Source organism: Glandiceps talaboti, chromosome 7 (genome assembly GCF_964340395.1).
Source record: "Glandiceps talaboti chromosome 7, keGlaTala1.1, whole genome shotgun sequence".
In the NCBI taxonomy this organism is placed as follows: domain Eukaryota; kingdom Metazoa; phylum Hemichordata; class Enteropneusta; family Spengelidae; genus Glandiceps; species Glandiceps talaboti.
Window position 1 is genome coordinate 26,585,904 of NC_135555.1, and position 17,323 is coordinate 26,603,226.

Genomic DNA, 17,323 nt, shown 5'->3' on the forward strand with positions numbered 1-17,323 from the left:
GTTTCAATGTTTGCGAGTCCGGTAGTGAAATCGTTTACAAAGATATTAAACAATGTCGGGCTTAGTGGACAGCCTTGTTTAACTCCATTATCAATTTGGAACTTTTCTGTTATCACGTCAGTTAATTTCACGATGAAGTTCATATTGGTGTACATGTTTTTCATTATGTTGTATACATTTCCGTTGATGTTGTTACATAGTAATTTATAGAGTAGTGCTTTCCTCCAAATTGTATCAAAACACTTTTTGAGGTCTACAAAGCAACAGTAGATTTTCTTATTTCTTGAATGGTATTTCTTTATAATAGTGTGCAGTGTAAGAATATGGTCGATAGTTCTATGTTTGCGTCGGAAACCTGCTTGGTTTGGGTGGATGATGTTATTTCTTTCCAGATAATTTGATATTCTATTGTTAATGATCATACTAAATAATTTAGCTATCACATTACCAACTGAAATACCTCTGTAGTTGTTTGTGTCTGTCCTGTCTCCTTTCTTGTGTACTGGGGTTATAACGCTGGTATTCCATATTTTTGGATAGATTCCTGTATCTAGTACATTGTTGTATACTTGTGTCAGTGCTTGTTTAACTTTGATGTTGCTGTATTTTACTAGTTCTCCTGGAATGCCGTCTGGTCCACTTGCTTTATTATTTTTTATTGATCTTGTCACTTGTACCACTTCTGATAGTGTTATTGGTTTATTTAATTCATGATTGTTTTCCATTTCATTTTCTAATTGTATTAGTTGTGTTTCTATTTCTTGTATTCTATCCGGTGTGGTAGTGTTATTTTTGCCAATTTGTTGGAAGTGTTTAGTCCATATAGTGTGCGGGATTTCTTTCAATTTGTTGTTTTCTTTGGTATTTGTGATAGAATTTATCTTCATGTAATGAACACAAAACCCATGTTAAATCAGTCTCTACATGTAATGAACACAAAACCCATGTTAAATCAGTCTCTACATGTAATGAACACAAAACCCATGTTAAATCAGTCTCTATACATGTAATGAACACAAAACCCATGTTAAATCAGTCTATACATGTAATGAACACAAAACCCATGTTAAATCAGTCTATACATGTAATGAACACAAAACCCATGTTAAATCAGTCTCTACATGTAATGAACACAAAACCCAATTGGGGCATGTTAAATCAGTCTCTACATGTAATGAACACAAAACCCATGTTAAATCAGTCTCTAAATGACAAAGTAATGATGGCAAATATTATGTCAGTTTATCTAAAGGTGACACCTACTAGCTGCAAACTGTTTAAATTAGCTATAATGACCTCATCATCATATTGTACACCCTAAACAGTATTGAATGACCTGTGGCTATACATATATGTGTAGTAGTACACATATAGTATGGTCAATAGTAACTGGGTTTACACTCTTAATCAGCAAGCACCCCAATGCAATCACAATTTCAACCTGTTTCTATACTACTTATAGAGATCTAAAATAGACTTCTAATATAAAGTACTAGTTATTGATATTTTAACAATTTTCAGTGAATATATTTATTGTTGTTGGCTGTGTATAATACGTACCCAGTTACAACTAGTGCAGGTTTTCAAGTATAATCCTATGACCATATGTGTATGAATTGAGGTTTTCACAAATTACAATAGGTTGAATGTAAATGTTACAACACAAAGGCAACTTGGAAACTGTGAATGTATGAAACGTTGAAATCTAAAGATAAAATTTCCAAAGATGACGTAGCATAATGGTGTCAGAAGGTACTTAATTTATGTGATATGATCTAGTCAACAATATGGATCCATATGTGTAGTAATTGTAATGTACAATATTGTTAGCACATTGAAGGATCCAGTAGTGGTGGTCGTCTGTGTTCATGTTTGTGTGCTCACCCTAAAAGAACTGAGCATTGTGAGATATTTGTATTATATAATATACAATGACCAGTTGTTAAATTGATATTGAATGGACAGAATTAAAGATACAGTAAGTAAGTTAAGATATATGAGTAACTGAATAGAGAAATTTATTTAAAACTATGTACTAAAATATTTCAGCATATTGTGAATTTTACATTTTAGCATAAACTGTATCTAAATATTCATAAGTTGAAAATATATCAGATTATTTTTACAAGGAGGATTTACCTACAACCTATACATACACTAGATCAACAACTTATAGATACACTGGATCAACAACTTATAGATACACTAGATCAACAACTTATAGATACACTAGATCAACAACTTATACATACACTAGATCAACAACTTATACATACACTGCATCAACAACTTATACATACACTAGATCAACAACTTATAGATACACTAGATCAACAACTTATACATACACTGGATCAACAACTTATACATACACTGGATCAACAACTTATAGATACACTAGATCAACAACTTATACATACACTAGATCAACAACTTATAGATACACTAGATCAACAACTTATACATACACTGGATCAACAACTTATAGATACACTGGATCAACAACTTATAGATACACTAGATCAACAACTTATACATACACTAGATCAACAACTTATAGATACACTAGATCAACAACTTATACATACACTGGATCAACAACTTATAGATACACTAGATCAACAACTTATACATACACTAGATCAACAACTTATAGATACACTAGATCAACAACTTATAGATACACTGGATCAACAACTTATAGATACACTGGATCAACAACTTATACATACACTAGATCAACAACTTATAGATACACTAGATCAACAACTTATAGATACACTGGATCAACAACTTATAGATACACTAGATCAACAACTTATAGATACACTAGATCAACAACTTATAGATACACTAGATCAACAACTTATACATACACTAGATCAACAACTTATAGATACACTAGATCAACAACTTATAGATACACTAGATCAACAACTTATAGATACACTGGATCAACAACTTATAGATACACTGGATCAACAACTTATACATACACTGCATCAACAACTTATACATACACTGGATCAACAACTTATACATACACTGGATCAACAACTTATACATACACTGGATCAACAACTTATACATACACTGGATCAACAACTTATACATACACTGGATCAACAACTTATAGATACACTAGATCAACAACTTATACATACACTGGATCAACAACTTATAGATACACTGGATCAACAACTTATAGATACACTGGATCAACAACTTATAGATACACTGGATCAACAACTTATACATACACTGCATCAACAACTTATACATACACTGGATCAACAACTTATACATACACTGGATCAACAACTTATACATACACTGGATCAACAACTTATACATACACTGGATCAACAACTTATACATACACTGCATCAACAACTTATACATACACTGGATCAACAACTTATAGATACACTGGATCAACAACTTATAGATACACTGCATCAACAACTTATAGATACACTGGATCAACAACTTATAGATACACTGGATCAACAACTTATACATACACTGGATCAACAACTTATAGATACACTGGATCAACAACTTATAGATACACTGCATCAACAACTTATAGATACACTGGATCAACAACTTATAGATACACTGCATCAACAACTTATAGATACACTGGATCAACAACTTATACATACACTGGATCAACAACTTATAGATACACTGGATCAACAACTTATAGATACACTGGATCAACAACTTATAGATACACTGGATCAACAACTTATAGATACACTAGATCAACAACTTATACATACACTGGATCAACAACTTATACATACACTAGATCAACAACTTATACATACACTGGATCAACAACTTATACATACACTGGATCAACAACTTATAGATACACTAGATCAACAACTTATAGATACACTGGATCAACAACTTATACATACACTGGATCAACAACTTATACATACACTGGAACAACAACTTATAGATACACTGGATCAACAACTTATAGATACACTGGATCAACAACTTATAGATACACTGGATCAACAACTTATACATACACTGGATCAACAACTTATAGATACACTGGATCAACAACTTATACATACACTGGATCAACAACTTATAGATACACTGGATCAACAACTTATAGATACACTGGATCAACAACTTATAGATACACTGAATCAACAACTTATAGATACACTGGATCAACAACTTATAGATACACTAGATCAACAACTTATACATACACTGGATCAACAACTTATACATACACTGGATCAACAACTTATAGATACACTGGATCAACAACTTATAGATACACTAGATCAACAACTTATAGATACACTAGATCAACAACTTATAGATACACTGAATCAACAACTTATAGATACACTGGATCAACAACTTATAGATACACTGAATCAACAACTTATACATACACTAGATCAACAACTTATAGATACACTGGATCAACAACTTATACATACACTGGATCAACAACTTATAGATACACTAGATCAACAACTTATACATACACTGGATCAACAACTTATAGATACACTGGATCAACAACTTATACATACACTGGATCAACAACTTATACATACACTGGATCAACAACTTATACATACACTGGATCAACAACTTATACATACACTGGATCAACAACTTATACATACACTAGATCAACAACTTATACATACACTGGATCAACAACTTATAGATACACTGGATCAACAACTTATACATACACTGGATCAACAACTTATACATACACTGGATCAACAACTTATACATACACTGGATCAACAACTTATACATACACTGGATCAACAACTTATAGATACACTGGATCAACAACTTATACATACACTGGATCAACAACTTATACATACACTGGATCAACAACTTATAGATACACTGGATCAACAACTTATACATACACTGGATCAACAACTTATACATACACTAGATCAACAACTTATACATACACTGGATCAACAACTTATAGATACACTAGATCAACAACTTATACATACACTGGATCAACAACTTATAGATACACTAGATCAACAACTTATACATACACTGGATCAACAACTTATAGATACACTGGATCAACAACTTATAGATACACTGCATCAACAACTTATAGATACACTGGATCAACAACTTATACATACACTGCATCAACAACTTATACATACACTGGATCAACAACTTATACATACACTGGATCAACAACTTATAGATACACTGGATCAACAACTTATACATACACTGGATCAACAACTTATACATACACTGGATCAACAACTTATAGATACACTGGATCAACAACTTATAGATACACTGGATCAACAACTTATACATACACTGGATCAACAACTTATAGATACACTGGATCAACAACTTATAGATACACTGCATCAACAACTTATACATACACTGGATCAACAACTTATAGATACACTAGATCAACAACTTATAGATACACTGGATCAACAACTTATACATACACTGGATCAACAACTTATAGATACACTGGATCAACAACTTATACATACACTGGATCAACAACTTATAGATACACTGGATCAACAACTTATACATACACTGGATCAACAACTTATAGATACACTGGATCAACAACTTATAGATACACTGGATCAACAACTTATAGATACACTGGATCAACAACTTATAGATACACTGGATCAACAACTTATACATACACTGGATCAACAACTTATAGATACACTGGATCAACAACTTATACATACACTGGATCAACAACTTATAGATACACTGGATCAACAACTTATAGATACACTGGATCAACAACTTATAGATACACTGGATCAACAACTTATAGATACACTGGATCAACAACTTATAGATACACTGGATCAACAACTTATACATACACTGGATCAACAACTTATAGATACACTGGATCAACAACTTATAGATACACTGGATCAACAACTTATACATACACTGGATCAACAACTTATACATACACTGGATCAACAACTTATACATACACTGGATCAACAACTTATAGATACACTGGATCAACAACTTATAGATACACTGGATCAACAACTTATACATACACTGGATCAACAACTTATACATACACTGGATCAACAACTTATACATACACTAGATCAACAACTTATACATACACTGGATCAACAACTTATAGATACACTAGATCAACAACTTATACATACACTGGATCAACAACTTATAGATACACTAGATCAACAACTTATACATACACTGGATCAACAACTTATAGATACACTGGATCAACAACTTATAGATACACTGGATCAACAACTTATAGATACACTGGATCAACAACTTATACATACACTGGATCAACAACTTATAGATACACTAGATCAACAACTTATAGATACACTGGATCAACAACTTATAGATACACTGGATCAACAACTTATAGATACACTGGATCAACAACTTATAGATACACTGGATCAACAACTTATAGATACACTAGATCAACAACTTATACATACACTGGATCAACAACTTATACATACACTGGATCAACAACTTATACATACACTGGATCAACAACTTATACATACACTGGATCAACAACTTATACATACACTGGATCAACAACTTATACATACACTGGATCAACAACTTATACATACACTGGATCAACAACTTACTGGATCAACAACTTATACATACACTGGATCAACAACTTATACATACACTGGATCAACAACTTATACATACACTGGATCAGCAACTTATACATACACTGGATCAACAACTTATACATACACTGGATCAACAACTTATAGATACACTGGATCAACAACTTATACATACACTAGATCAACAACTTATAGATACACTAGATCAACAACTTATACATACACTGGATCAACAACTTATACATACACTGGATCAACAACTTATAGATACACTGGATCAACAACTTATACATACACTAGATCAACAACTTATAGATACACTAGATCAACAACTTATACATACACTGGATCAACAACTTATGCATACACTAGATCAACAACTTATGCATACACTGGATCAACAACTTATACATACACTGGATCAACAACTTATACATACACTGGATCAACAACTTATAGATACACTAGATCAACAACTTATACATACACTGGATCAACAACTTATAGATACACTAGATCAACAACTTATACATACACTGGATCAACAACTTATACATACACTGGATCAACAACTTATACATACACTGGATCAACAACTTATACATACACTGGATCAACAACTTATACATACACTGGATCAACAACTTATACAGACACCATGATACAAGGAACAGAGAGTGCATCGTTTGTTGGGGTTATAGTTGACCAGACACCATGATACAAGGAACAGAGAGTGCATCGTTTGTTGGGGTTATAGTTGACCAGACACCATGATACAAGGAACAGAGAGTGCATCGTTTGTTGGGGTTATAGTTGACCAGACACCATGATACAAGGAACAGAGAGTGCATCGTTTGTTGGGGTTATAGTTGACCAGACACCATGATACAAGGAACAGAGAGTGCATCGTTTGTTGGGGTTATAGTTGACCAGACACCATGATACAAGGAACAGAGAGTGCATCGTTTGTTGGGGTTATAGTTGACCATTATTTGTCTTTGAACCAACATATAGTAGCCGTCAAGGCCAAAATAAGTAAATTAACAGGTATTTCTACAGTTGCGTCACATTGTATAATGCCATAGTTTTCCCACACATCACGTATGGATTAGAAGTGTGGGGCAGCACATATACCCAACATATCTAGAGGAACTATACATCATACAAAAACGACCTATGAGAATTATAACTTTCAGCAAATGGAATTAATTGTTCGAACCATTATTTCAGAAGTTAGGAATTTTGAATATTTATCAGCAATATAAGCACTACAGTTAGCGATCTTTGTCCATGACGTTTTGCACAAAAGGCTTCCAAAGATATTTCACAATTATTTTACTCAAATCAATCATTTCTACTCAACAAGACAAAGTACAGGGAATGATTTACATATTCCAAGAGCCAAACACAGGTCAGAGGTCAATTTACCATAAAGTATGCAAGTGCAAAAATATGGAATATAATACGTCAACAAATATCAGGATAATCCACTGCAGGTCAGAGTTCAAACGGGAGTTTAAAAAATATCTACGGTCAGTTTTGTACTTTAGATTTAGACATATTTACTTATTTTTTGTTGTTGTTGTTGTTGTTGTTGTTGTGCGTATTGTATATATTTACTAGATTATCATTGTACTTGTATGCTGGTTATCCCTGTATTACTAGATTATCTATATGCTGGTTATCCCTGTATTACTAGATTATCTATATGCTGGTTATCCCTGTATTACTAGATTATCTATATGCTGGTTATCCCTGTATTACTAGATTATCTATATGCTGGTTATCCCTGTATTACTAGATTATCTATATGCTGGTTATCCCTGTATTACTAGATTATCTATATGCTGGTTATCCCTGTATTACTAGATTATCTATATGCTGGTTATCCCAGTATTACTAGATTATCTATATGCTGGTTATCCCAGTATTACTAGATTATCATTATACTTGTATGCTGGTTATCCCAGTATTACTAGATTATCTATATGCTGGTTATCCCTGTATTACTAGATTATCTCTATGCTGGTTATCCCTGTATTACTACCTTATCATTATACTTGTATTATGTCATCTGATTGGTTATATGTTATGTCTTAATACCAGGTTTGAGTTGTCAATTTTGATTGATGGTTAAGTAGATATACTTCAGTAAGTACAATACTGTGAGTACCTTTTAAATATGCAGCAAATACTACTCCTAAACATGGATAAACTCAACTTATGCCCTAAAATGTACTGCTTATCAGTTTGATTGGTTAGAATACAGTTGTGTAACAGTAGAGTATGGTAACTTGTTACAGAATCAGTGATTCAGAAACAGTCCAATAGCTTAGCCTCTTCTCTATAATTCATGTATTGTCTTAATTAATACTGTCTAGAAAATGGTGAAACAAATGCATTATAAGCTCCTATTAGGAATTCCTGAAACATATCTCTGTGTGTTGGTTTGTGTCTACATGTGTATGTGTGTGTCTGTCTGTCTGTGTGTGTGTGTTTTGTGTCTGTGTCTATATGTGTGTGTCTGTCTCTATGTATGCATATATGTATATGTGTGTCTGTCTGTGTCTATATGTGTGTCTGTATGTATGTATGTATGGATGTATGTATGTATGTATGTATGTATGTATGTATGTATGTATGTATGTATGTACTATGATGTGTCTGTCTGTATGTGTGTGTGTGTCTGTCCGTGTGTTTGTGTGTTTGTGTGTATGTTTGTGAGTCTGTCTATGTTTGTGTGTCTATGTATGTATGTATGTATGTATGTATATATGTGTGTGTGTATGTATGTATGTATGTATGTATGTATGTATGTATGTATGTATGTATATATGTGTGTGTGTATGTATGTATGTATGTATGTATGTATATGTGTGTATGTATGTATGTATGTATGTATGTATGTATGTATGTATGTGTATGTCTGTGTTTGTGTATGTGTATCTGTCTGTCTGTCTGTCTGTCTGTGTCTGTGTGCGTCATGTGTCTGTATGTATGTGTATGTATCTGTATGTGTGTGTATCTGTCTGTGTTTGTGTATGTCTGTGTGTGTGTGTTTGTGTGTCTGTCTCTGTGTCTGTCTATGTGTATATGTGTGTCTGTATGTGTGTGTATATGTCTGTGTATGTATGTGTGTCTGTCTCTGTGTCTGTCATTAATATCATGAGAAGCTTTGATTAGATTTTAGATGAATATATATAGAAATTAAAATAAAAAGTTGTTGAGTTATTGCCGACCATCTTATCTCCATTCCTTTTATTTCAGAATCTTAGAGGACCCCAATTCAAGAGGTTTGTTTATACAAGATGTTGAACCATACAGTTTTTCTGATTGTAGTATACCATCATCTAGCAGAGACTTTCAAAGGTACAAAGGTAATGGTAGGAGAAGAACAGACCTCCTAATGTACAATAATAAAACAACACATTGTAAGCAGGTATGTAGCAAAACCTTAAAACTGTGAGTTACTAAGTTGTTGAAGTCCTGTTTAATACTGTTGCATACTGTAACTATAATTGCACACACAAATTTACTAATGGCATATTGGATGGACAGATATTTATAATTTCACATGTCATCAATGATGTATAAGAAGAGAGTACAGTATGCTTCTCTCCATTTCTATTCAATGCCTAGAACAGTTCAGCTGTATGATTAAACCAATGGGTGATCAAGATCCATTGTGGATGGATCAAAACATAGCATTCGTTTTCAATTTACCATTCCAAAGTAACTATATTGTACTATCCTATTCATTCATGGAACAATGAACAATATGATCTCTATAAGAATAAGATTGTTGATTTCCTGTAATAATTCTGTTGTCATTTAGTATCAGACAGTATCATCCTGTAATAATTCTATTGTCATTTAGTATCAGACAGCATCATCCTTTAATAATTCTATTGTCATTTAGTATCAGACAGCATCATCCTGTAATAATTCTATTGTCATTTAGTATCAGACACCATCATCCTCTAATAATTCTATTGTCATTTAGTATCAGACAGTATCATCCTGTAATAATTCTATTGTCATTTAGTATCAGACAGCATCATCCTGTAATAATTCTATTGTCATTTAGTATCAGACAGCATCATCCTTTAGTAATTCTATTGTCATTTAGTATCAGACAGCATCATCCTTTAGTAATTCTATTGTCATTTAGTATCAGACAGCATCATCCTGTAATAATTCTATTGTCATTTAGTATCAGACAGTATCATCCTATAATAATTCTATTGTCATTTAGTATCAGACAGCATCATCCTTTAGTAATTCTATTGTCATTTAGTATCAGACAGCATCATCCTGTAATAATTCTATTGTCATTTAGTATCAGACAGCATCATCCTGTAATAATTCTATTGTCATTTAGTATCAGACAGCATCATCCTGTAATAATTCTATTGTCATTTAGTATCAGACAGTATCATCCTCTAATAATTCTATTGTCATTTAGTATCAGACAGTATCATCCTATAATAATTCTATTGTCATTTAGTATCAGACAGCATCATCCTGTAATAATTCTATTGTCATTTAGTATCAGACACCATCATCCTGTAATAATTTTATTGTCATTTAGTATCAGACAGCATCATCCTGTAATAATTCTATTGTCATTTAGTATCAGACAGTATCATCCTGTAATAATTCTATTGTCATTTAGTATCAAACAGCATCATCCTTTAGTAATTCTATTGTCATTTAGTATCAGACAGCATCATCCTGTAATAATTCTATTGTCATTTAGTATCAGACAGCATCATCCTTTAGTAATTCTATTGTCATTTAGTATCAGACAGCATCATCCTGAAATAATTCTATTGTCATTTAGTATCAGACAGCATCATCCTCTAATAATTCTATTGTCATTTAGTATCAGACAGCATTATCCTTAAGTAATTCTATTGTCATTTAGTATCAGACAGCATCATCCTGAAATAATTCTATTGTCATTTAGTATCAGACAGCATCATCCTCTAATAATTCTATTGTCATTTAGTATCAGACAGTATCATCCTGTAATAATTCAATTGTCATTTAGTATCAGACAGCATTATCCTTTAGTAATTCTATTGTCATTTAGTATCAGACAGCATCATCCTCTAATAATTCTATTGTCATTTAGTATCAGACAGCATCATCCTTTAATAATTCTATTGTCATTTAGTATCAGACAGCATCATCCTCTAATAATTCTATTGTCATTTAGTATCAGACAGCATCATCCTCTAATAATTCTATTGTCATTTAGTATCAGACACCATCATCCTCTAATAATTCTATTGTCATTTAGTATCAGACAGCATCATCCTCTAATAATTCTATTGTCATTTAGTATCAGACAGCATCATCCTCTAATAATTCTATTGTCATTTAGTATCAGACAGCATCATCCTCTAATAATTCTATTGTCATTTAGTATCAGACAGCATCATCCTCTAATAATTCTATTGTCATTTAGTATCAGACACCATCATCCTCTAATAATTCTATTGTCATTTAGTATCAGACAGCATCATCCTCTAATAATTCTATTGTCATTTAGTATCAGACAGCATCATCCTCTAATAATTCTATTGTCATTTAGTATCAGACAGCAGCATCCTCTAATAATTCTATTGTCATTTAGTATCAGACAGTATCATCCTGTAATAATTCTATTGTCATTTAGTATCAGACAGTATCATTCTCTAATAATTCTATTGTCATTTAGTATCAGACAACATCATCCTGTAATAATTCTATTGTCATTTAGTATCAGACACCATCATCCTGTAATAATTCTATTGTCATTTAGTATCAGACAGCATCATCCTGTAATAATTCTATTGTCATTTAGTATCAGACAGCATCATCCTGTAATAATTCTATTGTCATTTAGTATCAGACACCATCATCCTCTAATAATTCTATTGTCATTTAGTATCAGACACCATCATCCTCTAATAATTCTATTGTCATTTAGTATCAGACAGCATCATCCTTTAGTAATTCTATTGTCATTTAGTATCAGACAGCATCATCCTGTAATAATTCTATTGTCATTTAGTATCAGACAGTATCATCCTGTAATAATTCTATTGTCATTTAGTATCAGACACCATCATCCTCTAATAATTCTATTGTCATTTAGTATCAGACAGCATCATCCTCTAATAATTCTATTGTCATTTAGTATCAGACAGCATCATCCTCTAATAATTCTATTGTCATTTAGTATCAGACAGCAGCATCCTCTAATAATTCTATTGTCATTTAGTATCAGACAGTATCATCCTGTAATAATTCTATTGTCATTTAGTATCAGACAGTATCATTCTCTAATAATTCTATTGTCATTTAGTATCAGACAACATCATCCTGTAATAATTCTATTGTCATTTAGTATCAGACACCATCATCCTGTAATAATTCTATTGTCATTTAGTATCAGACAGCATCATCCTGTAATAATTCTATTGTCATTTAGTATCAGACAGCATCATCCTGTAATAATTCTATTGTCATTTAGTATCAGACACCATCATCCTCTAATAATTCTATTGTCATTTAGTATCAGACACCATCATCCTCTAATAATTCTATTGTCATTTAGTATCAGACAGCATCATCCTTTAGTAATTCTATTGTCATTTAGTATCAGACAGCATCATCCTGTAATAATTCTATTGTCATTTAGTATCAGACAGTATCATCCTGTAATAATTCTATTGTCATTTAGTATCAGACAGCATCATCCTCTAATAATTCTATTGTCATTTAGTATCAGACAACATCATCCTCTAATAATTCTATTGTCATTTAGTATCAGACAACATCATCCTCTAATAATTCTATTGTCATTTAGTATCAGACAACATCATCCTGTAATAATTCTATTGTCATTTAGTATCAGACAACATCATCCTGTAATAATTCTATTGTCATTTAGTATCAGACACCATCATCCTCTAATAATTCTATTGTCATTTAGTATCAGACAGTATCATCCTCTAATAATTCTATTGTCATTTAGTATCAGACAGCATCATCCTCTAATAATTCTATTGTCATTTAGTATCAGACAGTATCGTCCTTTAATAATTCTATTGTCATTTATTATCAGACAGTATCATCCTTTAATAATTCTATTGTCATTTAGTATCAGACAGCATCATCCTGTAATAATTCTATTGTCATTTAGTATCAGACACCATCATCCTCTAATAATTCTATTGTCATTTAGTATCAGACAGTATCATCCTCTAATAATTCTATTGTCATTTAGTATCAGACAGTATCATCCTCTAATAATTCTATTGTCATTTAGTATCAGACACCATCATCCTCTAATGATTCTATTGTCATTTAGTATCAGACACCATCATCCTGTAATAATTCTATTGTCATTTAGTATCAGACAGCATCATCCTTTAGTAATTCTATTGTCATTTAGTATCAGACAGCATCATCCTGTAATAATTCTATTGTCATTTAGTATCAGACAGTATCATCCTGTAATAATTCTATTGTCATTTAGTATCAGACAGCATCATCCTCTAATAATTCTATTGTCATTTAGTATCAGACAACATCATCCTCTAATAATTCTATTGTCATTTAGTATCAGACAACATCATCCTCTAATAATTCTATTGTCATTTAGTATCAGACAACATCATCCTGTAATAATTCTATTGTCATTTAGTATCAGACAACATCATCCTGTAATAATTCTATTGTCATTTAGTATCAGACACCATCATCCTCTAATAATTCTATTGTCATTTAGTATCAGACAGTATCATCCTCTAATAATTCTATTGTCATTTAGTATCAGACAGCATCATCCTCTAATAATTCTATTGTCATTTAGTATCAGACAGTATCGTCCTTTAATAATTCTATTGTCATTTATTATCAGACAGTATCATCCTTTAATAATTCTATTGTCATTTAGTATCAGACAGCATCATCCTGTAATAATTCTATTGTCATTTAGTATCAGACACCATCATCCTCTAATAATTCTATTGTCATTTAGTATCAGACAGTATCATCCTCTAATAATTCTATTGTCATTTAGTATCAGACAGTATCATCCTCTAATAATTCTATTGTCATTTAGTATCAGACAGTATCGTCCTTTAATAATTCTATTGTCATTTATTATCAGACAGTATCATCCTTTAATAATTCTATTGTCATTTAGTATCAGACAGCATCATCCTGTAATAATTCTATTGTCATTTAGTATCAGACACCATCATCCTCTAATAATTCTATTGTCATTTAGTATCAGACAGTATCATCCTCTAATAATTCTATTGTCATTTAGTATCAGACAGTATCATCCTCTAATAATTCTATTGTCATTTAGTATCAGACAGTATCATCCTCTAATAATTCTATTGTCATTTAGTATCAGACACCATCATCCTCTAATGATTCTATTGTCATTTAGTATCAGACAGCATCATCCTGTAATAATTCTATTGTCATTTAGTATCAGACAGCATCATCCTCTAATAATTCTATTGTCATTTAGTATCAGACAGCATCATCCTCTAATAATTCTATTGTCATTTAGTATCAGACAGCATCATCCTGTAATAATTCTATTGTCATTTAGTATCAGACAGCATCATCCTGTAATAATTCTATTGTCATTTAGTATCAGACAGCATCATCCTCTAATAATTCTATTGTCATTTAGTATCAGACACCATCATCCTCTAATAATTCTATTGTCATTTAGTATCAGACAGCATCATCCTGTTGTAATTCTATTGTCATTTAGTATCAGACAGCATCATCCTGTAATAATTCTATTGTCATTTAGTATCAGACAGCACCATCCTCTAATAATTCTATTGTCATTTAGTATCAGACAGCATCATCCTCTAATAATTCTATTGTCATTTAGTATCAGACAGCATCATCCTCTAATAATTCTATTGTCATTTAGTATCAGACACCATCATCCTCTAATAATTCTATTGTCATTTAGTATCAGACAGCATCATCCTCTAATAATTCTATTGTCATTTAGTATCAGACACCATCATCCTCTAATGATTCTATTGTCATTTAGTATCAGACAGCATCATCCTGTAATAATTCTATTGTCATTTAGTATCAGACAGTATCATCCTCTAATAATTCTATTGTCATTTAGTATCAGACAGCATCATCCTGTAATAATTCTATTGTCATTTAGTATCAGACAGCATCATCCTGTTGTAATTCTATTGTCATTTAGTATCAGACAGCATCATCCTCTAATAATTCTATTGTCATTTAGTATCAGACAGTATCATCCTTTAGTAATTCTATTGTCATTTAGTATCAGACAGCATCATCCTTTAGTAATTCTATTGTCATTTAGTATCAGACAGCATCATCCTTTAGTAATTGTATTGTCATTTAGTGTCAGACAGCATCATCCTCTAATAATTCTATTGTCATTTAGTATCAGACAGTATCATCCTTTAATAATTCTATTGTCATTTAGTATCAGACAGCATCACCCTGTAATAATTCTATTGTCATTTAGTATCAGACAGCATCATCCTCTAATAATTCTATTGTCATTTAGTATCAGACACCATCATCCTCTAATGATTCTATTGTCATTTAGTATCAGACAGCATCATCCTCTAATAATTCTATTGTCATTTAGTATCAGACAGTATCATCCTTTACTAATTCTATTATCATTTAGTATCAGACAGCATCATCCTGTAATAATTCTATTATCCTTTAGTATCAGACACCATCATCCTGTAATAATTCTATTGTCATTTAGTATCAGACAGTATCATCCTGTAATAATTCTATTGTCATTTAGTATCAGACAGCGTCATCCTGTTGTAATTCTATTGTCATTTAGTATCAGACAGTATCATCCTGTTGTAATTCTATTGTCATTTAGTATCAGACAGCATCATCCTTTAGTAATTCTATTGTCATTTAGTATCAGACAGCATCATCCTGAAATAATTCTATTGTCATTTAGTATCAGACAGTATCATCCTGTTGTAATTCTATTGTCATTTAGTATCAGACAGCATCAGCCTGTTGTAATTCTATTGTCATTTAGTATCAGACAGCATCATCCTGTAATAATTCTATTGTCATTTAGTATCAGACAGCATCATCCTCTAATAATTCTATTGTCATTTAGTATCAGACAGCATCATCCTCTAATAATTCTATTGTCATTTAGTATCAGACAGCATCATCCTCAAATAATTCTATTGTCATTTAGTATCAGACAGCATCATCCTTTAATAATTCTATTGTCATTTAGTATCAGACAGCATCATCCTCTAATGATTCTATTGTCATTTAGTATCAGACAGTATCATCCTTTAATAATTCTATTGTCATTTAGTATCAGACAGCATCATCCTGTAATAATTCTATTGTCATTTAGTATCAGACAGCATCATCCTCTAATAATTCTATTCTCATTTAGTATCAGACAGCATCATCCTCTAATAATTCTATTGTCATTTAGTATCAGACAGCATCATCCTGTAATAATTCTATTGTCATTTAGTATCAGACAGCATCATCCTCTAATAATTCTATTGTCATTTAGTATCAGACAGCATCATCCTGTAATA

At 31.9% G+C, this 17,323-nt stretch overlaps 1 protein-coding gene across 1 annotated transcript in view; it reads left to right on the forward strand.

Moving 5' to 3' along the window:
* Nucleotides 1-17,323, forward strand: part of LOC144438143 (sphingomyelin phosphodiesterase 3-like) — a 191,344-nt gene that overhangs the window by 115,789 nt on the left and 58,232 nt on the right. The window contains exon 5 of the mRNA XM_078127173.1: nt 9,969-10,140. Coding sequence (XP_077983299.1) covers nt 9,969-10,140 — 172 coding nt within the window. The remainder of the gene's footprint in view (nt 1-9,968; nt 10,141-17,323) is intronic.